At 39.8% G+C, this 24694-nt stretch overlaps 2 protein-coding genes across 2 annotated transcripts; one reads left to right on the forward strand and one right to left on the reverse strand.

The window, feature by feature from the left end:
• Positions 1 to 4058: 4058 nt before the first annotated feature.
• ppih (peptidylprolyl isomerase H (cyclophilin H)) lies at positions 4059 to 24672 on the reverse strand. The gene is made up of 9 exons (XM_085392582.1): positions 24484 to 24672; positions 12925 to 12989; positions 12774 to 12797; positions 6979 to 7023; positions 5801 to 5843; positions 5423 to 5515; positions 5166 to 5253; positions 5045 to 5085; positions 4059 to 4438 (listed from the first exon to the last, which is right to left on the reverse strand). Exons 1-9 carry the CDS (start codon positions 24547 to 24549, stop codon positions 4370 to 4372), a joined length of 534 nt encoding a protein of 177 aa, XP_085248708.1. The 5' UTR covers positions 24550 to 24672; the 3' UTR covers positions 4059 to 4369.
• LOC146644828 (uncharacterized) lies at positions 16959 to 22106 on the forward strand. Its single transcript, XM_085392578.1, has 2 exons — positions 16959 to 17098; positions 19625 to 22106. The coding sequence occupies exon 2, from the start codon at positions 19663 to 19665 to the stop codon at positions 20758 to 20760; it is 1098 nt and encodes a 365-aa protein (XP_085248704.1). The 5' UTR covers positions 16959 to 17098; positions 19625 to 19662; the 3' UTR covers positions 20761 to 22106.
• Positions 24673 to 24694: the final 22 nt, after the last annotated feature.

Consider the following 24694-nt stretch of genomic DNA (forward strand, 5'->3'; position numbering starts at 1 on the left):
TGCATGGAAATATTTCAAAAGACTTGGCCAAAATAGTAGGATTATCGTGTGTTAATCGCACAGGGGGCAAAGGAAAGTCAACAGCTGAATATTCTGCTTAAGAGATCTAGAATCACGGGTCCATTAAGAAGAAAAACGATGCCTGAATGTTTAAACTATTTTCAGTTTCATTGTGCACGCTAGTTGAATTAAAAATAAAAAGGTGCATATATATATATAAAAAGAGGGGTAACTGATAAAGTAATCCATGTTACTTATTACACCTAAGCATTTAAAAAACTAATAATCATTTAACATTTCTGGAAATCTTAATTACCTTAGTCACACCATAATTATCTTTGACTGTCAAAAATTACATCACAGTTTAAATAAGCTGTTTCTGTAAATCATTTAATTATTAACCTTAAACCAAATCTTAGCAGAAATAATGACAAAGTAAGTCAGGTAATTTTCTATTTTAACTGGTTAAAGCCAGTCATCATCCTGTGTGAATTTAGAAACCCCACTTCCAGAGCAGCCGGGCCCAGACTGAGTGTAGGACAACCCCACCACAGCCTCCCCCCCTTCCATTGTCATGTTAATGCTCCACTGGCACTGTTTACGAGCACTGGTCGATGTGTGAAGAGCTTGCTGTTAATGTCTGAGCACCGTTGTCCCATACACAAAGATGGGCTTTAGCAACGACCCCAGAAAGCTTCCCAACAGAGATCCCCCTTTCAAAAAAAATGGGGGGGAAAAAGCCTCCTTCCTGCCTCCATAAGAACAGCGTCTCCATCTGAAAAGCTTCTTTTATGCCAAGGGAACGATGTCCAAGGCCGAGGAGGGAGAGCATGGATGGGGGAGGGGGTCTGTGGAGGCTTAGATCTGTATAGATGGCTGAGATAGAAGAGGTAGCCATAAGTTCAGCAGACGAGTGCTTGGCACTGGAGTGCTTGCCATGGAAGATGTGTTTCACTGTAAAGTGGTCCTCTCATTTCCTCCATAACTTTGAGGTTAAGATCAATTTTTAATCAAAGGCACTATAAGGAAACAGAGCTAGTAACACTTACCAAAGCAGCTCAGATTACTCTGGGTACACAATGTTCTTTCAAAGTTTGGACACTGCTACAGTTTCTCAAACACACATTAAGTTGATAAAGTTTAATCATCAGGTAAATCTGATTATTACAGATGTGAATTATTGAATTATTATTAGAGGGACTATTTATAGTTGGCTTTCACTACTTTCTAGACCAGGGGTATTAAACTAAAATTTGAGGAGGTCCAGTTGGAGAAAATCTTCTCAAGCAGAGGTCCGGGACATCATAGTGTCTAACTTACGTTATGATTGTGATAGAGAAGCAACCTTTTTTTTTTTTTTTTTTTTAAATTTATATCTGAACGTATGAACAATAGACTGTCAAATCAATGAAAATACAAGTTAAAACATTTCAACAAAATTTATTGTTAACACTGAAACACACAGTAGGCCTACATTAGAAATAGGGCTGCTGTTTAAAATGAATTAGAGAAAATAAATAAAATGGCTAAATTGTGCATCTTAAAACAAAGTGATTAATTTCAGAAAAAAAAAGTTTCCCTTTTTCTTTACATTTTACATCTCGACTAAACAGTCTCAATACATTTTCAACAGATAACATCAAAACATTTTAACAATTTTACAGTTTCTCTTTCTTTCCCCCTTATATTCCACGTCCCAACTTTCTGTTGTTCAGTGAGAGAACTGAGCTTTAGTTCGCTCTACTAGGATTTTAAATCTGGGCTGGAATGGTGTCAGGGCCATTCTCATACACATGTGTAGGTGCTCATTGGTGATCCTGGAACGATATTTAGTTTTTATTATGTTCATTGTGGAGAAAGCTGCCTCACAGCTGTATGTGGAGCCAAACATGGTCAAGATGTACAGGGCTACTTTCCTCAGATTTGGGAAAGCTGTCTCAGAGACCAATTGGGGCCAGAAAGTGGCAGGTTCAGTTCTTCCAAACTGCTCTTTCAGGGCCACATCTGCTTGGAGATCAATTAGTTGCATTTGAAGAGGCCCAGCATTTGCCCACTTGAAGTGCTGTGTGACTTCCTTTGAGAACCCTCTGACATCAGTGATGGCAAATGGGTTCTTTATGAACATGGTGAGCTGCTGTCCAAAGCTGAAGCTATCAAAACGTTTGCTGAAGTTTTCAATCAGCTTATCAACAAAGTCAACAAAAGAGGACACATCTCTCTGTCCCTGAGCCTGTTCCTTCACTGTTGGGAAGTGTGCATAGTCTCCTTGCAGGTCTTCTTTGAACACTTCAAGTTTCCTCTGAAAGCAGTGGACAGCTGTCATCAGTTCACAAATTGAATTGTCCTTGCCCTGCAGCTTCAAATTCAGTTCATTTAGGTGTGAAGTGATATCAACCAAAAAGGCCACAATATCCATGTTTTTCCCATCATTTAAAAAGAGAGAAAAGTTTGTTGCTTTTTGACTTTCCAGCTCTTCCAAGAAAGCTGCTACTTCACTTCTGATGGACCAAAATCGCTCCAATGCCCTGCCTTTGCTAAGCCATCTCACATTGTTGTGAAGCAGAAGATCATCAGCGTGTGCATCAACTTCTCTGAGAAATTCCCTGAGCATGTAATGCTGACAAGAAGAAGATGCCCTGAGAAAATTAATCATTTTCATCATTGTTTTCATCACCTCAGCATACTCGTCTGACAGGGTGGAGCATAACACTGACTGATGAATAATGCAATGATAAGAGATTAGCTCGGGATTGTCCTCTTTCATTCTTGCTACAGCTCCTTTCTCTCTCCCCATCATAGCAGGGGCTCCATCTGTGGTTATTGAAACCACTTGGTTTGGCTCTATTCCTCGCTTTGTTAACATTTCCTTAATGGCCAGGTAAATATCCTCTCCTCTTGTAGTGCTGTGAAGGGAAGTTACACCTAGCAGGTCTTCACAGAACTCTTTCTTATCATTGTTGAAGAACCTTACATAAACTAACAGCTGAGCATTGTCAGACACATCAGTGGACTCATCTACAGCCAAGCCTACACATGGTGTCTTATGAATAGCTTCTTCCAGCTGGGATAGCACATCCTGAGCTAATAATTCACTTCTCTTTGTGGCTGTTGATGCTGACATAGGTATTTGCTTTATTTTGTCATGAAGCTCTTCTTTTTGTTTACCCTCAAGTAATGTTTCTGCTACTGCACTCATGCACTCTTTGACAACACCTGCAAAGGGCTTTTTGTGTTGACCTAAAATCCAAGCAACTCTGAGGGAACATTCATGAGCACGTTGTTGGGCGGTGAAAGAACTGGTTAAGATCCTTGTGGACTGATCATATTGGGCTCTGAGACTGCTAATTTTCTGGGACCTGAGTTCAGACTTGGGTGGGTATGATTGTTCAAAAGCTTTGTGCTTTGTCTCATAGTGGCGTTTGACATTGCCACTTTTAATCAGTGCCACGGTTTCTGAACATATGAGACACACTGGTTTGCTGCTTGCGGCCGGAAGAATGAACATATATGCGTCAGTCCATTCAGTCTTGAAAGTTCTATTTTCGGTGTCTACTTTTCTCTTTTTTGAAAGCGCCATAGTTGTTTTACCTCTTGTGACTCCCGCTCACGTCTTGTCTCACTGTATCGTTAATCGTCTCGCTTGTCATTCACCTCTCACCATGTCTTTCCTCTGTCTGTCTGTGTCTGCACTCAGCGTTGCGATCGCCTTGAATGCGCAGATGTGATTGGCTAAGTAGTGTCACGTGGGTGGCGTAACTCGCACACAATTGGTTAGTATGTTCCCTGGTCTAATACAGCATGTTCCCTGGTCTAATACAATGTAAGGTTACTGCTTAAAATTGAATCGCCCCGTCAAAATTAAATATAATTTAATATTTTGTTAACTATAGGTCCGGGTCCATATAGGATGGCGACTGGGTCCGGACTCGGACCCCGGTCCGCCTGTTAGTGACCCCTGTTCTAGACTATATCCAATGGTCAGTATTGCAACATTTGACACCCTTTGACACTTAATGAAATCCTTTTGAATAATTTGATATAAAAAAAAATCTGCAGCATTTATAAAAATGTACAGAAATTTATTGATTGGAAATAACACAAAGTATGACCACCATCCAATTCTTTGTTCAATTAAAAAAAGAAAAAAGGTACACAAACAGTCTTAATTTGGACTTGACAGAACAACAGCAATGAAGCAATGAATTTAAAACAAATGCAGTCTGAAACCAAATAAATACATCAATGTCCACTACTGGTCATTGTAGGAATCAGTGTGTTAATGTTTTCTGAAGAGTAACAAGTCACAATTAAGACATTAAAAGTATACAGAGGCTGTGTAATGTTGGCATGGTGTTTAGCACGTGTCGGCTCACATCTCTCCACACTGTGCAATGACGATGGGGAGTTTAGGCTTGTTGTTGGGCCCTGTTGGGACATTCTGTAGGAAGAAAGTGACACACGTTTAGAACAAAAATGCCACTCTAAAGCTGTAATCTAAGCACTACATCCAACTACGGTGATTTATATGGACTTGTACGAGTTACAGGTTTAATTATTTGTTACATAAACATTACGTTATAAAAGATTAAACTGTAGGTGTTAGTATTAGGCTGGATACCTGCTTTAAAAAAAGGTCTTGAAGCCTTAAACATCACAGATGTAAAGTGATGAGTGTTTACAAAAGTCAGCATTTTATTGGGTTGTGTTCATTTATTTCCCAAAGAAAGGCATTTCAAAATTAATTTTATGTAAGAATTTATTCATTTTACTATTATTATTTGAGCATTTTGGCTCTATTAGATAGCACAACAGAAAACAGACAGGAACGTGCAGAAAGAGAGCGGAAGAATTGTGAGAATTTCTTAAATTTAAATGGTAATACTACATTTTAGCTTAAATTTTTTTCATGGCTATTCTCCCCCTTTGAAGTTTTTTAGCTTAGTGTACAATGTCTCTGTCAATTTACTCCTACCAAAAGAACCACAAATACAAATCTGTCCGTTTAAACAAATATGGTAGATTTATAGGGAAGATAAGTTCTTACCTCAATTTTTCTCATGACCAGCAAGCCATCAACCAGTTTTCCTGTAATAATTACAAGTAAGACAATTCAACTCTGACACAGACAATACAGTAAAAAAATGCAATACTGTTGATTTACTCACCAAACACAACATGTTTCCCATCTAGCCAGTCACATTTAGTGCAGGTAATGAAAAACTGACATCCATTTGTTCCTGGACCACTGTTTGCCTGTAATATGATACAATATTAAAACAGACACATTTTGGTTAGGGTGATTTACCTGAAGTGTATCCGTGGAGATTAAGCCATCCAGTAGGAGTTTAACCCAATCAACTGGTAACATTTTCAATCACTATACTGCAAGATAAAATGTAAGTAGATTTATCAAAACACGTACCATTGAAAGAAGACCGGCAGCAGAATGCTTTATTCTGAAGTTTTCATCTGCAAATGGACCTCTATAGATGCTGCAGATACCTGTTCCATCACCCTGCACAAAAGATTAATAGTACATACAGTAGTAAGTAGGGGCTCATAAAGAGAGCAATAGATTAGGAAATTTTAAATGTGTTGTAATATGCTGCATAACCACCAGAGGGGGAAACACCAATGTGGTATAAATCTGCTCAGTTCAAGTCAATAGTTACCATGGCAAGATTTAATCAACAAATTCTCAAATTCACAAAGCGTTTGTGCAAATCTTCCAGACACAGTCAAAAGACAACCATTAAACTATGGATATTTGTGTTGTCAATCCAGTCTTCCATGTACTTACATTTACAAAGTCTCCTCCCTGTATCATGAAGTCTTTGATCACCCTGCCAATGACCAATGGAAAAAGAAAATATCAATTCTGCTAAAGAAAACCTCACAAAAGTTAACAAATATATGAAAAGTATTACAGTCTAACTGTAATAGACAGCAGATTACAAATGTATGCTGTCAAAGGAGCTTGCAAAGAAAAGCGTCTGGACTTCTTTAAGTTGCTTGAAGACGTTTCACCTCTCATCCGAGAAGCTTCTTCAGTTCTAAGGTCAAATGGTGGAGAGTCCCAGATATAAACCTAGTGGGAGTGTCCCCCCACAGAGGGACAAAAGGACCCCCTGATGATCCTCTAATCGCCTGAGCCAAGGTGTGAAACTGGGTGTGGGTCCCAATCAGCCAGAGTTTCGGGTGTGTTCATTGTGAAACCTGGCCCCACCTTATCATGCGAATTCCTGAGGTCAGATGGCCCAGGATGTGAGTGGGCGTTAAGGCGTCTGGGAAGGGATCTCAAAACTGGATTATAGATGGCAGAGAGTTGGTGTCGTAAACCCCCGCCTCTGTTCAAAGATGGTCGCTCACAGTGGACATAGATGGCTTCTTTCACTCCTCTTTCAAACCATCTGTCCTCTCTGTCCAAAATGTGAACATTGGCATCCTCGAAAGAGTGACCTTTATCCTTAAGATGCAGATGGACTGCTGAGTCTTGTCCTGTGGAGGTGGCTCTTCTGTGTTGTGCCATGCGCTTGTGAAGTGGCTGTTTGGTCTCTCCAATGTAGAGGTCTGAGCATTCCTCGCTGCACTGTACAGCATACACCACATTGTTAAGTTTGTGTTTTGGCGTTTTGTCTTTCGGGTGAACCAGTTTTTGTCTGAGCGTGTTGCTGTTCTCTGCAAGCTCCTTTGACTACGATGACCTGGATGACTGAGAACCTTCACAGACACAAATGTATGCTCTTTTCCATTTTCGAAGAGGCAGTGTAGCATTGCAAAAGTTTTCTAAATGACACTATGAATCACATAACAGATGTGCTAGTCTTGTCATCATAGACCCTTCGTTAACACGGTACATTTCTTCTGTAACTATAGCGCAGAATATCATCTCAGCTTTGCTGCTGTAGTGTACACACTTCATAAGTCAAACACCAGAGTTTAATGTAAGCTACAGAAGTCAAGATGCCATGTGAGTACCTGTGGAATGTGCAACCTTTGTAGCCAATAGGAACGCCATCTTTCCTAAAAAGACAGGAGTCAGTGAGAAAAGAAAATGAAGTAAGCAGTAAAATACTTTAATGTACAAACTGTGTCAACTGTCTCCTTGAAACGAAGTAGATTTGTCTATGTTTGTGATTCAGATTTTCACAGTAAATGGGCCAGCATGAAATATAGTACATCTGGAAAGTATTCACAGCACTTTCTCTTGTTCCACATTTTCTTATGATACAGCCCTATTTCAAATATTATTCTTGGAAATTCATTTAAAAAACAAAACAAAAGTATTCGCAGCCTTTGTCATAACACTCAAAACTGTTATGGCAAACCAGGAGACTAATCAGGTTTGAAGGAAAGACGAATGCAGCATTGTACAGAGTCATCCTTGATGATAACCTGTTTCAACAGAACAGCAACCCAAAGTACAAAGCTAACATATCTCAACCCCTCATTAGGCTAGCTATCTTAACTGTCCATAGACAGGAGTGATTTCCTAACTTTTCCTCACCGGCCGCTAGCTACCTTATGGTTGTCTATCCTGAACCCGAGACTTCATCACTGATCGAGCATCATACCACTTACTTTTCAGTAAGGCGGGGGTTTTTTTTGTACAGTTTAGCACACCAGCTAACTGATTGCCTTTGTTGTAAACATCCCAGCAATCAAAGATATGCACTTTTTTCCCCCTCACACCAGAGGAAGCAGAGAAACTAGGGCTCTACTCTTCGTTTGTGGCAACAAATTTTCAATTACGGACACACACACCAGGTCTCAGACCACCAGATCACATTATGAAGGGAAGAAATTGCCCCAGGCCACCAGGGCGGCAAAGCAGTTACTCATGTAACATGGGGCTTCTTCCCTGGATTTTGAGGGCACAGAGAAGCATGGCTTACTTTCACTTCCTATGATAAGTCGGAGCCCACCTCCATCCACGGCTGGCTACGGGCTCCTCCAGGAGTTCCACATTTTCATTGTGAATGAAAGGGCCTACAAAGTGGCGGCTTTAGCGGTAAGAGCACTGAAAATTACCTCCATGTTAGCTGCTTACCAAGCAGAGGTCTATGTGAGGCCAATGCGACTAGGACTGACTAATGTGTGGGAAGAGATCACTGTGATCACAGACATTTATCTTTGCATACAACGCTGCACAATCCAAGCCACATTTCAGGACTGTTCTGGGTTCCATAAGGCATAGATGTGAGACGGGGAAGCAGGAGGATGAGGTCTCAATCTCCATCTTCCCAGAAAACTGAGCCGACACCACCTCCGACCCCATGAGGGATGTGAGATGGGCAAATGAACTGAATCATTTCTTCAACAGATTTGACTCAGCCATGAGGCAGTCTGCAACATCGGCTGCAGACTCACCCACCCCCACTGCTGCTGTTCCACCTCAGACACTTCACACCTCCTCTATTCACCCTGCTCACTCCCCCCCACCCCCAACAACAGCATCCAATACACACTCAACACAAGGCTCCAGCCTGTCTCTCTCAACCACCCAGGTTAGGAGGGAACTGAGGAGGATTAATGGCAAGAAGGCAGCGGGTCCAGATGGCATCAGCTCGAGGGTCGTCAGGTCCTGCGCGGACCAACTGTGTGGGGTGATGGAGCACCTCTTCAACCTGAGCCTGAGGTTGGGAAGAGTCCCACAGCTCTGGAAAACCTCCTGTGTTGTACCAGTGCCAAAGACTTCACGCCCCAAGGACCTCAACAGCTACAGGCCGGTGGCTCTGACATCCCACCTGATGAAGACCCTGGAGCGGTTGGTCCTGGCTCAGCTTCGGCGCCTAATAAGCTCATCACTGGACCCACTTCAGTTTGCCTACCAGCCTGGCATTGGAGCGGATGATGCCGTCATTCACCTCCTACATCGTTCCCTCGCTCACCTGGAGACCGCTGGAAGCACTGTGAGAATCATGTTCTTTGATTTCTCCAGTGCCTTCAACACCATTCTTCCCTCGGTTCTAAAGGACAAGCTGGTGAACTCTGGAGTGGACCATCACCTCACTACCTGGATCCTGGACTACCTCACCGACCGACCACAGTATGTGAGGACTCAGGGCTGTGTGTCGGACAGGGTCGTCTGCAGTACGGGGGCCCCACAGGGAATGGTTCTGGCTCCGTTCCTCTTCACCATCTACACTGCAGACTTCTCCCACAATTCCACCCAGTGCTTCCTGCAGAAGTTCTCTGATGACTCTGCAATAGTCGGCCTCATCACTGATGGGGACGACAAGGAGTACAGAGGTCTGACCCAAGACTTTGTGGACTGGTGCCAGCTGAACTACCTCCAGATCAACGCCAGTAAAACCAAGGAACTGGTGGTAGACTTCCGCAGGCACAAGCATTCTCCACTGCAACCACTGAACATCCAAGGTATGGACATTGAGGCTGTGGACAGCTACAGGTACCTTGGTGTTCATCTGAACAATAGACTGGACTGGACTCATAACTCAGACGCCCTCTACAGGAAAGGGCAGAGCAGGTTGTACCTGCTGCGGAGACTCAGGTCGTTTGGAGTGGAGGGCCCACTCCTGAAGAAATTCTATGACTCTGTTGTGGCTTCTGCTATCTTTTATGGCGTGGTCTGCTGGGGCGGCAGCATCTCTGCTGGGGACAGGAAGAGACTGAACAGGGTGATCCGAAGGGCCAGCTCTGTTCTAGGATGCCCTCTGGACCCAGTGGAGGTGGTGAGTGACAGGAGAACGGCGGCTAAGCTGTCATCCCTGATGGACAACATCTCCCACCCCATGCAGCAGACTGTGACAGCACTGAGCAGCTCCTTCAGTGGGAGACTGCGGCACCCACGGTGTGGAACGGAGAGATTTCGCAGGTCTTTCCTCCCCACTGCTGTCAGACTCCATAATAAAGACTTTAACTGATCAAGCACACACATCCATACATATGCAATAATACTAAGTGCAATAATCCTTTCTGTCATCGTTGTATTTTTACTCAGTTGTATATAGTATTTGTATTCTATTTTTATCTTATTGTATATTTATTTTATTTTATTCTACTGTATATAGTATTTTATTTTATTCTATTCTGTACAGTTGTGTACTGTATTTATTCTTATTGTATTCTAATTTTTGCCTCATAACTTTTGCACTGTCCACTTCCTGCTGTGACAAAACAAATTTCCCACGTGTGGGACTAATAAAGGTTATCTTATCTTATCTTATCTTATCTTATCTTATGACAGACCTTTGCTCAGGCAGTCACCCAGCTTCCCACTCAGTTCAAGGTCCCAAAACAAGGGCTGGTAAGCCACAACTCAGACAGCAGTTCCACCGGGACAACCCGCATAGCAGGTAAGTCAGCAGCTCAGGAAAAAGAAGAGTGTGGCCTGACATTCCCCTGCCATTTTATCAAAGAGTACTCCAAGTTACTGCCTGTCTTCTGGCCTCGTGCACTCAGTTTGCTCTAGGGCAGACCAGGGTGTAACTGAAGCCCAATCTGGCCTATGTGGAATCTGGAATCTCCGTTTTCCATAATGGGACATCAAAACAAATGCTAGGAATGAGAACTTTAGGCTACTTGTGTAACCCCAGTTCTCAAAGTAAAATGAGTAAGATGTCTCAATAGACAAGCCCTTCTTGCTAAGGAAAGGCAAGAAGAGGTGCTTATCCTGAATAACAGCTACGTAAGCATAAGTTACTAAAGGATAGGTGGTTCTGCCCAACGTGGGTTTTACAATTAGGGCTGGGCGATATGGCCTAAAATCCATATCACGTATAATTTGAAGCACGTGCGGTAACTATATATATCGCGATATATTATTTTCTTCTGTATAACGTATTTTCAATAAGGCACACTTAAAATCCTTTAATTTTCTCAAAAATCAAGAGTGTGCCTTATGTATGAATTCTGGTTGTGCTTACTGACCTCGAACCGATTTGGGCGTGCAGAAATCTGTTAAAAAATGTTTTAGTACAACTTTGGTAAGCCGCACTGCTTAATGGATTGTCAGAGCATTACGGCTGCCGTAGTGAGGAGCTTCGCGTAGTAATCTGGGTCCAAAACGCCATGGGTTCAGGTCCCAAAGTCAAACGAACACTGAGAGTTAAAAACGGTCTAAATCCTTTCATCTTTAATATTAATAAAATCATCAGTGTTGCTGCTTTACCAGGTGTAACAATTAAGTTTAACATCCAGGCATCCATGAAAACAGAATTTATTAAATTTAACGGAGTTAGAAGTTAACAGGAAGTTAGCTCGCTAGTTTCCACCTAAACATTTCATACCATGTTCTGACAGAAATTTCTGAAACTAATTAAAACGTACAGCTCTGCTACCACTTCCAACATAAATGAAGACAGAAAACTAATCAGCAGTGGCGTTTTGCAGGGTTACTGAAGTTGAACTACCTGGTATATGTTGTGCTATGTGATTGCTAGCGACACAGCTATGTTAGCATAACATTAGCACAGTGAAGCTGGAGGATGAACGCCAAACGTTTTTTCCACTCGATAAAAGTTAACGTGAGGGATTCTGGTGGTTAGGGACAAATGCAATCGCATAGCAGGATTCTATAAACTTCAGTCAGGAGAACAACTGAGATTTTTCATCCACAATACAAGGTTAGTTATTAATATACTGCAACAACATGGGAATAGAGCAGCTGCGAGAGAATTCAACATTAAGGAATCAATGTTACGGAAGTGGAGGAAGCGCAGTTTTTGGCTTTCCCCATATTTCAGAAGTGCTTCATCTCTTTGCTATGACTGTCGCCCAGCATAATTTGCAGACGATAATGGTTGTAGCCGCTGCGATGCTTTCGACCAAAACAGGCGCAGCTGGATGACATCATCAACATGCGCTATTGCGGTAGAGCGTATAGTCAAAATCTCTATCGTTGGCCAAATTTATATCGTTTCTATCGTATATCGTTTATATCGCCCACCCCTAGTTACAATCACCAGCCAATCAAGATTAGTGGAATGAGATAAATGCTCATCTCAGGGAGGCACATCCCATTGTGAGACATCTCACCCATGCTATTCTGGGAACTGGGGTTATGCAAGTAACCCAAAGTTTTCTGCAGCAGGAAACACTGCATCAAAGCACAGGACACACCTCAGTTCTGATAATGTTGATATGCGCTTTTTTCTTCCTTCAGTCACCAGATACTTACTCCTTCTCTAGTACACTTACCACGCAGGCACACATTTCAGCCCGAAAATACAGTGGAATTTGTAAAATGCAAACCAATGAGCACCCCAAAGAGTTAATTCTGTTCATCTTGATGTAGCAATGTCAGTGGGAGAAGCGTTTCTCAATTTGCATATTAATGATCAAGAAACTGACCTCATAGCCCATTGTTCATTCAGTGGGCTAGTTTCAGTCATTGTGCAAAGGTACTGTTTATATGGTTGGGGAAACCTGCAGTCAGCTTAGACTGAAGAAGTCACTTGAATGAGTGACGAAACATTTCTCCCACTGAAAAAGTTACGTCTAGATGAACAGAATCAGCTTTTTGGGATTTACTTAAACGGATGATTGAGCATGCATCAAGGCAAACGAATGAGCGGTTCAGTTCGCAAAACCTTTGCTTTTCTCTTAAGAATATTATGCTCATTATTAAGACAATAGTATTTCTTATGTGATTACTCGATAATTGATGGAGTACTTGATCACTAAAATAATCAATAACTGCGGCCCTGCTAACAAGTGCTTTCAAGAAGAGCATGTAAATGTTATGTCAATAACTGTACAGATTGGTGATGTGGTATTTGCAAATATGCATCCACCACACATTGCCTTACCTGAACTCTCCAGTACAGAACTGCCTGTAAGAGATTATGAAACTGTTAAAGTTTGATTTCTGTTAACACATACTGTATATCAAACAACAACAAAGAAGATTATATCATATAAGGCTGTGAGCAGTCTGTGATTGTGTGACTTGTTCTCTACCGGAAGTTCTCAGCTGTCTTTGGAACCACATCAGCAAAGAGCTCAAACTTCATCCGTCCAACATCCTGTCAAACAGTAAAGCAAAGTTAACAATAATTGATCAACAGAATTATCAAAGTTCTCGCAAACTTTTTTTTAAAAACAAAAACAAGATAATAAGTTTGATGGGGTGGTCCCAATTGTCATGAATACACAACAAAATGTCAGTGCTTGGGAGGAAAAGAAGAGCAGACACATGGACAAATTTCAACTTTTATACTGAATATTTTAGTCAACTGAATCAAGTTTATAATTAGTCTACTAAAATCTTATGACATTTAGGCAACAAAAGCCAGACAAAAACAAAGAATTTAGATGTTTAATTTAATGACTTAAACTAAATAATGTTTTAGTCAAAAGAATATACAAAACTACATCTAAATTTCATGTCAAAATCAACACTGCAGTAAAGAAAACTACTGGTTAACCAACCAAAGGGTAACCACACAAAAGAATATACCTCGCGGAGATTTGGCACCAGAACACAGAAACAGGTTATTCTTGTCTAAATGATAATGTACACTCACTAACACCCTTTCAGAGGGAGCTGAAGTTACACTTTCTACTTTCTACTTCTGGTTTTTAATTTGTGTCGACTTCGCTGAACACTTTACATATTCGGCGAAGTTGAACATAACTACTGTTGTTTAAACAACACAAGCTCTGCTGTGTCTCAGTTTTGATGTCATGCAGGTGTGACAACAGAAATAATGAGATGCTACAATCTTGATGCAAAACGTCACTGGACTATAAATTATCTTAGCCTTGTATTTACATATTTACATGTAAATGAGTGTGGCCATCTCTCCGCCCAGTTCTCTGATACTGTTGAATTCATGTAAGTGGCCCACTGTTACAACAATGTGTGCAAGTCTGTGTGAGAGAACAGTCTAACATTTGGAGTACAAGGAGCGGTTTGTCCTCATGACATCACTGCACAACTCGTCCTCCACTCCATGTGGACAAACCACAGTGGCCTCTAGATGTCCTGTGCTTGCCAGATAAAAGAGATAAAACAGTATGCTTAAGGTTTCCAGACAAAGAAATGAAATCAGAAATTGTGTTGATAAAGAACAAACAAGCACAGCACATTTTATCTGGTAAGGGTTTTCCCTTGTTGGAGTCTGGTTTCCCCTGACGTTTTGTACCCAACAATAGGTAAGACAGCTTTTAACTTTCTTTCTTAACAGTGGACTACTTTTGTTGTCATCCTATTACTAGGGTATCAACTTTCCAAGATTATTTCCATTTCAAGGGATTTATGCTACTTGGAAAAACCAGGTCTCAAGTGCACCGACTTAGACATAAGGCCAAGGCTTTAACTAACAAACAATGTTGAAATTTTCCAATCCACAGCGAGCAAATTCACCACACCTATATTAACTGATCAGGAGGAGTAAAAGAAAATAATAACAATACCAAAACTGAGAATAAAACCACACAGCAAACTAATCAAGCCAAACCTGAGGCTACAGTGTTGACATAGTCCACATATCAACTTTGCAACAGGAATAATCACCAGTCTATTGTGGTCAAAGACAGACGAGTTGACATTTCTGTGAACCGGCCATTCACTGGATCTTGAGTCCCAAGAAACGAGTGTAACTTGATATACATGAGGTGTAGGCAAACAAAATAATTTAAAGGGAGTAGTTTCAAACACACATTGTGTGTTCTACGGCGTTTGTGCAGGCGCGATGAGAGGAGGTGGAGGAATGATAGACTCCAGTCATCATATGACATTTTACGTATTAGCCGCTCGAAATTCCAATCTGCTGCCAGAATGGCTAAAGCAGCCTTCTTCGCTAAGATTATTACTTCTAATGGTGACAATCCTCGCATCCTATTTAAAATTTTTAACTCAGTGGTGAATCCTCGTCCCTCTATGCCACTCTCGTGCTCCCCAGGTCTCTGTGAAAAATTTTCAAACTACTTTCTAGATAAAGTTTTATCTCTTAGATCTACGCTTCCTTTGGTGGCTGACAGTATGTCTAATCCTGACTGTTCTGCTGCCTTACATCAATTTGAATTAATTTCACTTCCCACTCTGAAGCGTATAACTGAGAAACTAAACAATACTAATTGTGTACATGATGTTCTTCCATCTCGTATAGTCAAGGATTGTTTTAATGTAATTGGACCCTGTCTATTGTCTATATTGAACCTCTCCTTGCTTTCTGGTTATGTACCTTCAGTTCTTAAACATGCTTTTATTCAACCCGTTTTAAAGAAAAATAACCTGGATCATAGTGATTTTGCCAACTATAGACCGATTTCCAAGCTTCCTTTCTTGGCTAAAATCCTTGAGAAGGTGGTTCTGCTTCAACTGCAGACCTACCTGGACGAGAATAATATAAATGATAAATTCCAATCAGCCTTTAAACAACATCATAGCACTGAATCAGCGCTGCTTCGTGTTTTTAATGATCTTTTACTTATGGCTGATAATGGTCGTCCTTCTGTTTTAGTTCTATTGGATCTTTCATCTGCATTTGATATGGTTGACCATAACATCCTAGTCGCAAGATTAGAGCACTCTGTTGGCATTAAGGGCACTGCCTTGGACTGGTTCAAATCTTACCTCTCCAATCGGCTTTCTTCGGTACATCTGGCCTCATCTTCCTCTTCCCCTGTACCTGTTTGCTGTGGTGTCCCCCAGGGTTCTGTGTTAGGCCCGACCCTTTTCTCACTGTATATGCTTCCTTTAAGCGCTATCTTTGAGAAATACCACATTGCTTTTCACTATTATGCGGATGACATCCAGATTTATTTTGAGTTACATGATGATCTCGCTTTATCTTTAAATAACTTTCGTGAGTGCATGAGTGAGGTCAAGAAATGGCTGTTGGCAAATACTCTTATTCTCAATGAAAAAAAGACTGAAATCATGATTTTTGGCAGTAATGCCCTTCGCGCCAAACTTCAAGATGCCTTTGGCTTTCTTACTAGTTCTTTCTCTGATACTGTCAGGAATCTGGGTGTCTTGTTTGACAGCTCCTTTAAACTTGATAAACAGGTGTCTGCTGTTGTCAGATCTAGTTTTTATCAGCTTCGTCTCATCTCCAGGGCCAGACACTATATCCCGTATAATGACTTAGAAAAGCTCATTCATGCTTTTGTAACGTCAAGACTAGATTACTGTAACTCACTCTATTCTGGTCTCCATGTTACCCTTCTACATAGATTACAGACAGTTCAGAATGCTGCGGCACGTATTCTAACTAAAACCAAGAAGTTTGACCATATTACTCCGGTTCTTGCTGAGCTGCATTGGCTGCCTATCAAATACCGTATTCAATTTAAAATCTTGCTGCTTACGTTTAAAATTATCAATAATACTGCACCAACCTATCTTAAGGAACTTTTAAACCCTTATGTCCCTGCCAGGGCTTTAAGGTCATCCTCGCAGTTATTGTTAGTTCAGCCCAGATCTCGGTTGAAATCTAGAGGCGATCGATCGTTTGCCTTTGCTGCACCTGAGTTATGGAACAGCCTCCCGATTGGCATTCGGGAGTCTGATTCTATTTTTTCTTTTAAAGCACGCCTTAAAACTTGTCTTTTTGAACTTGCCTTCTCTACCCGTTAAATGCTGACTGTTAACTGCGACCTATTGCATTAACTTTTTACTATTCCTTCATTCTTGGTGTTCTCTATCATGCGGCACTGGGTCTGCTATAATCTATGTGCTGCAGTCCATTTTATTAGTGGCTTTCTACTGTGAACATTGTCTGCTGTTCTTATTATATTTGATATTAATGCTCTTAACTGTATTATTTTATTGTTTTTTGTAAAGCACTTTGGTATGCCTAAGGCTTTTAATGTGCTCTATAAATAAAGGTTGTTGTTGTTGTTGTGAACATTCACTGGTTGTCGTGGCTGCAGGACATGCAAATTGATGCACCAGGAAGTCGTCACTTCCATGATACATGTGGGAGGGAAAACAAGCCGAGTTCTTGGAAAAAAGAAATAGAAGGTGTGCCTCATCAGGTGTGTGCATCAACAATGGGGAAACAGGATCATGAAGAGTTGCCTACCTGCTCATAACAGTCAGGTCAGAAGCAGGACTTACATTACTAAACAAGAGTTATCCACCTCTGCTGAAGCTTACGGGACTAATACAACACAGCATAAAAAGGTAAATTCAGAGCCATTTATTATTTCGTTCTCATGACAAACACAGGATTCTTCAATGGCAGAACATGATTTAAATCTAAAGGAACATAAAGTTTATGTGTGTGCTGTATTGTGCAGAAGTGATTCTGCGGTGGCAAACTGATTGGTCAGTTTGAATACAACACTTTAGCATGTCTTAAAATTACAATAAAAGGAGTTTACCATACCAAAATAACAACTGATGCTTATTTTCATTAGCGATTTCCCACTTTCTTAGGTATGTAGGTACATACAAGATAAGCAGACTGGTCATGTTAATCAATGAGGCCCTTACAATTTTTTCTGGGATGCACATCAAGTACTGTGAGAGAAACTGAGAATTTTTGCATTTGTTCATTTTTAACACTGCTTGGTATCTCGTTTCCTCTTTTAATCTAATATTTTAATATTAATAATTTACCAGTGCATCAAACGGATACACCCCAATTTATTTTCAGGGTGTATGGTTTGTAATCATCTCAGTCTTAGCGACCTGTAAGCAGGGTAACACAGCTTTTAAGCTACGACTACACCAAATTTGATAATGATACATATCTATAGTACTACATGAATGCATTTTGCCAGTCCACTGTGACCCCTTAACTGTTCAGACTTTACAAGTGCGGTGCATACTGTAATTATCAGGAGAACGTTTTCTAAAATGAAATTGAATGTAAACAAGAAAAGACATTTTATAACTTGCAGGAGAAAATTATCTTTATAGTTTAATGAACTTGAGATTCATACAATGTATATGTATTCCCTTTGGTGGAGTCTTAAAGCAGACCTCTAAAATACCCTCTTCATATAATGATCAAAGTTTAGAAATACAACGATAATCTGAATAGGGGCAGGAGCAAAGGTATTCAATAAAATAGATCTGCAACAATTTACTCAGTAACTCAATTATAAAATATCCTGAAGGCAATATTTTTTAATATGTTTTACAATTAATTATTAACATCTACACCAGGAGATCATCTGTAGCAGGAAAGATTGCAGCTACTGATTATTCTATCTATTATTCCTTCAATTAACCCTTTCATGCATAGTGGTCACTACAGTGGACAGCTACTCAAAGGCTGTTTTATTGTGTTTGTGTCAGTGTTGATGGTATACTTGCACATAAACTACTACATTGGATACTGATATGTCACTCCATACCTTGCCACCCACTGGTTGTTTAATATTACTATAGATGCATGGCATGTTTCATTGTAATTATCGTTATTTAACCCTGTCATGCATGAATCAGGATTTTTTTCTCAAGTATTTTTATTCATCTTTTCAAACTTGGTGTGTGTCTGTGTTTTTGTGCATGTGTGCACATTAACCTATGTTTCAGCGATCTAATGAATATGCATGACTGCAATGAAGATAAACAAGTTTATCGACATTCTCAGAACTGAGGCGTGCCCTGTGCTTCAATGCAACTCTTCCTCCTGTACAAAACTGAAGTTTTGATGCTATAGATGTTAATAATTAACAATAATATTTCAGTGTCCAACCTAGCAGCACTGGGTCAGTGGCTCAGTGTGTTACATATTTATATTAATATAATCCAGAAAAATAATCCTACTAAAACCGTGAAATAAATATGATCCAACTCCACGCCCTTTAGACTCACACTGGTTGTTGCAGGTATTGCTGCCATATAATGTAGAACAGCGGCCAAAAGCCTTCAGCGAGCTTCCTGGTTTAAAGATTATATCAAACTAACTTTACAGTTCATCTCCGTATTTTATGTTCTGTAGCTCTACTGTAGATTTTAACTGAAGAAAGCAGCAGACGGGAGTGGCGAAGTTCGCTTTTATTCATGTTGAAACTTGTTTATCGAGTGGTTTCAGAAAAGAGTCCCACCAGCTTTTTCCTAGTAAAGGTGTAATGGTGATTACAGGAACAAGCGCTGCTGTTTTGCAAGGCAGAACAATGTTTTCTTTCATTCCACGTGAGCTCACCGTCTCGCTAACGACCGCAACTCTTTGCGTTAAACTATGACAGCATTGTCATCATTTCTGCTGTTGTGCTATCTAGGGGCAACATGGGCTTAAGACAGTATGCTTGCTGGTTAGTAAAAGGCAGACATCACAGCTCCCCCTACCAAATACCAAGTGTGTGGTTTAGGTTGTGATAAGTAAAAATACAATGGCATGAAAAAAAAAATGTTTTTCCTTTTTTGTTAACTACCATGTTATTTTATTTTTATATTTATTTTTTATTATATTTTCTCCCCGTTTCTGTTAAATCAAAGTAGTGTTTTTTTCTCTTGTGAATATTTACTATTGTTCATTAATAAAGGCATAAGTACTTTTTATCAGATGACTTGATTAATTGATAGAATACTCAAGAACTACAACAATCAATAGCTGTAGCCCTAGAACAAAAGCCCTAGAAGAGTCAGAAAATAGGTGGTTTCTCACCTTGCACTCACAGCTAAAAGCTCTTTTGTGGTTTTTTTCTCCCGTATAAGCTTTCATCATGTCTATACAATTTCTGCTGTCTTTCACAGAATTTCCTGGAACATCTGAACACTGCAGTCCAAGTCAAATGCTGCCAGAGTTGCCATCTTTGTTTGACACAAGCCACACTTTCAGAATGATGGCCATTATACATGAATGGGAGGGCATGTCTGCCAGTCACACAGACAACACTGGAAAGTATGTTTCACTTTTAATTTCCAAAGCAGGCCTGGAAACAGTGATCTTTTATTTATTGTGTCAAAAACGGTACACCATCTTTATGAGTGCGTGCAGCCTGTCCATCATACTGGCTGACTGGCTGATGACCATTTTAATGGCAGCTGTGTGGTTACTGGGTCCTGTCCACTCATTTACACCCTGCCTCATTTTGACTAATGCCTCAGCAACATATGCAGCATTACCACTGCCCATGATATGCCTGAGTTTAATGGACTACCTTTTAAGAGACAAAGCTCTTAGCAACGGCAGAGCCTTCTTAAAAACCCTCAGAAATATACTCCTGACACTTCTCGTGTGGCTGCTAGCTTTTATGTGCTCTTTTAGCCATGCTGATGCTAAACTGATGGATATGAGTTGCGGCAAAAGGTTGAAGAAAGCTCTGGTGTGTGAAGTGCAGGAGTCAAAACTGGTGATCAACTTCATTGCTGGGATTTTCACTGCAATCCTTTTAGCACTGCTACCATTTTGCTCACATATTCCCCAGTGGGTAAGAGATGCTGACAAGTTCTGTGAAGCAGTGGAAGAACAAGAGAAGGTGGGGAACAACTTGCTACTCACTTCAACCCTCTGCCCAGAGACAAAAGGTGATGAAAAGAGTTACCTGACACATACAATCCACCATCGACCGCCTCTCTGGATCAGTCTAATACTGGGCTTTGCCACATTCTGGATGCCTTTTCTTGCTGTGTCTCTGGCCTGTTTGGTTTTTGGCCGTGGAGTACCTGCATACATCTCTGTTAACCTGTTGTGGCTGGAATGCACCAACAGTTTACTGCTGGGTGTGCTATTCTGGGTAAAGAGCAAGACTCTAGGGCCACACACCAATTTACCAGAAAATCTGTGCTCATGGCACATTTACTGGCATATAAGCACAGAAATGCAACCCGAGCTGATGGTTCCTGAGCTCAACCCATCAAAAGAGAAGAGAAATACTTACAATGTGTAAGAAAAAACCTGAAAGTAACAGACATCATAAGCCTAGATGGAAAGTCAAACTCATTGTACAACGTGGGCCACATACAGCAGACTTTGATGCTAAGTGCATCGAATCCCTATGCATGGGACAAGTTTTTCTATATGATAAAGAAATATTGCTGTAGTAAATAAAAGAAATCTGTCAACACAGCTGGACTTAAAGTGTAAGAAATGTATAACATTACAGAAAGGTTTTGGCAGCTCATTGGTCAGACTGTCCTGTAATTATAAACAGAGTTTATGTTAATTCAAAGAAAATGTCATTTTTACCCCCGTCTAGGTTTTTGATAATGTTTGTATATGTAAGCATCATTCTGTCTTTAAACACACTGACTGAAAAAGCTTTGAATAGCAAACTTTGTAGGGGTCTAGAATGAGGTCCTATTAACAATCTATTCAAATCTGACTTATATCCATCAAGCTATTCAAGGTCAGCTTAATGTTTTATTGGTCAAAAATTGCCAAACAGACTTATAACTTAGAAACTATGACTGTTAAAGTTGTAATGTGTATTGCAAACATATACAAACAACAAAAAAGGTTAAAACTAACTCACATTTGACCTCTGACATCATCTTTAAGGTAAATAGATTCATCTGAAGGTCAAAGTGCTAAAGGCCGTTTTAAAATATCTTACAGCCACTGTTTGCACTGCCAGCATAAGCGATATAGGTTACCAGAAGTTTATATTATATTTACTATACTATGTTTTAAAGCAAGTACTTTAAGAATTAAAAAAAAAAAAAAGAAGAAAAAAATAAATAATATATTACACAAAATACAATACTATTCTAATAAAAGTAAATACTGCTCAGAGTGTGAGCTGCCTTGGTGACGGTTTCCACGCTGAGTGCTTCTTGGTTTATTGGGGCTTTTTTTGGTTTTTGTATTTGGATTTTTTTTTGTTTCTTTTTTATTTTATGTAACCGTAGCCCCTTCATAATAGTTGTTGTAATTGTAAAAAAAATTTTCTTCTTTATCTATTAGTAAATTGGTGTAGTATGAATGGCAATTCACCCCTGGTCTACACTACAAGAAACGTGATGTGATGAGCCACTAAGAAAGTTTCACCTGTGTCAATGCTGCAGGAAATGTCTACTCTACTCTAAGTTACACACCTGATGCTATGACTGAATGATTGATTCTAATTTATTCCTTCTTCTGTTAGAATCAGGTAACATCATAAAATTTTATTTTACAATACCTTCTTTTTCCCTCTTACCACTCCTGCTGCTTGACTGTTTTGTACATATCAAAAAGGTACAAAGTTTCTTCTGGATGTTCATGAACATCATTAAATATGATCAGCAGCTACAATGGATGTAATCTTTTTTCTATCATATGTTATTTCCAAGTTGGAGAATAAACTTAAACTTGACTTAAAACTAAGCTTTTAATCCGACACTGACGCCATCTGCTGACGAAGCTGAGATAACACAACTGAACGCACTGCAACACCAACACTGACCTCACAGTGGCATTTTGTAATTGGCTGTAACTAAAATGCATCTTTTCTTTACTTAACCATATCATTATAATAAGGCTGTTTATTATAAGTAAAGGGGTCTTATGAAGACTTTTTTCTTTTGTTGTAATTATTTTAGATGACAGATGTGTCCTAAAAACTACAATATGCTGGTACACGTAGTTCAAACTTCATACCACCACCATTCTATGTAAAAACAGTCGCTACTAGCACTACTGACATTCTCCTTTCTTAGGCTAACATATTTTTCTCTCAAAGTCTTAAGCAAACCTAAATATGGAACAATCTTCAACTAGAAAATTCAGGAAAATGAATTAAAAAAAAGAGGACTTAACTAACATGTTAACATAATATGGTACTTAGAGTCTGTATATTATTTTAATGCTTTCAAAGGCAAGTTATGATAATAGCGGTTCATTTTTAATGTTAAAGGGAACTTCTGTCACTTTCATTAAAAAAAGAAAAAAAAATATGACTAATCAATGCGAGAGTCTGAGACAATGAACCATCATTAATCAAAATGAAAAATTAAAGATAAACATAGAAAATAATTCTTGGTCTCTCTGTTTTAAATAGCTTTTGTCTTTTTATCTTTTCTCTAATTTCTTTTTACATTGTTCCTGCTTCATTATGCAACTGGGGGCGGTGTCTTTAAAGGAGCTCATGGGATCAAATTTCCACCTATTAGTTATTAAGGGGCAGGCTCATAAAGCACCACAGAAAAAAGCTAAAAATAATATTGACTTTCAGGACTATTTACTTCTTTTTAAAACTCTAAAAATATATTAAATAAATCTGTCTAAAAATACATTAATACATAATGTAAGCTTGAATGGCAATGCCAATAACACTTGATGCAGAAAGAAGTAAAATACATATTAATTTATAAATACTTGTATTTCAATACACACACTCGCATACATATATAAACTTTGCACAAACAATATTTGTGATTGGTCAATTACTTCTTTGTTGTAATGATTTTTTTGGCACTAAATCTTAAACTGTCAGAAATCCTGTTTATTTGCCCTTAAATGGTGCCACATCTATAAGGAAAATGCTTTTGTGGGTTGAGCAGCAGGTAGAGTATGTCTTCTTTTTCAATGCCAAACAGCTTATTCTGCTATTGATTCTAGTTTTGATTCTCAGGTAAAGGAGGTCCTAGCACTCAGGTGCCATGGGCAAATGATTAGAAGCACCCATAAGCAAGAACAGTGATCAGATGTCTTTTCCAAGCATGCTGTGCTTGACTGCTCTAGATATGGCAACTTCAAGATGGCGTTCTGCAAAACAAGCAATACTTAGTGTGAGCAATACCGAGTGAGCCCTAGCCCCCTACCATCTCCAAGTTGAAGGCCAAGATCCGTATAATGGGGGATGACAGAGACGGTGGCGAAGTGTGCATCTGAGGGCAACAAGACCACACGAAGACCGTTTCCTTACCTGTCACCATAACAGTATGTGACCACCATGAGGTGGAGGTGCCAGGTTGGTGTGGCTGTATGGGTCTTCCACATGCTACTGAGGCTGCTGTTTGTTCAATGAATAAATTGTTAAATTGCCAGGATGTATTGATTCTTCAGATTTTAATCATCCAATCTGATAAATGACACTAAATAAAAGTGAAACGCAAATAAGATATTTGGCATTGGAAAAGATTTTAATGGGCACAACCCACATACAAAATTCTCCTTCTCAAATCACAAATGTGGTACCATTTAAGTGAAAATAAATAGGCCAAGAAGCATTGTTACAGGATAATCCCCAAGTTTACATACACACCAAGTCTATACATGTGTGCGTGTGAGAGACACATCTAAAGTTTTCAAAAAGTCATTTTTCCAAATGCAGCTTTTTCCACGGTGTCAATAGAGGAATAACAGTCACATAACAAATTTATCGTACCATACTGATATGCATTTAGTTGCGAGGGTTATTCTTTTGAACAACATCGGGATATCTTCGATTTGAAGTCAACGTGCTTTCTCTGTCCGCGTCAACATTAGTTCAACAAACTCACCCGAAAATAATGAAATGGATTATAAATGTTTTGCCTCCCTTATTGTATATAATGTACATCAGGTGTGTATGTTTTACAACAAGGTCGTTTAACAGGGTTTAACCAGACTATGAACTTTATTGTTGCCACTGATGTGACGCGGTAACGTTGCCCGGTTAGCTTCAAAGTGTCTTTATGATGCTACTCACCTGCCCTCCAATGGTAATGTCGAAGAACACAACCGGGTTGTTGGGGTTTGAGGCTTGAATCGACATTGTCGTGATTTACCCGCTTTCTGAGACAACAAAATGCAACGTTTGGCTATTTACACAGCAATCATTTGAACCACGATCTGCGCTGTCGGAACTACGGCGTCTCGCGAGAGACGTGCTACAGATCCCTTCTGCGGACAAAAGACTT

The sequence above is a fragment of the Rhamphochromis longiceps genome, linkage group LG20 (genome assembly GCF_057381845.1).
Source record: "Rhamphochromis longiceps isolate RC_006_pf linkage group LG20, R_longiceps_female_GT1.1, whole genome shotgun sequence".
NCBI lineage: Eukaryota > Metazoa > Chordata > Actinopteri > Cichliformes > Cichlidae > Rhamphochromis > Rhamphochromis longiceps.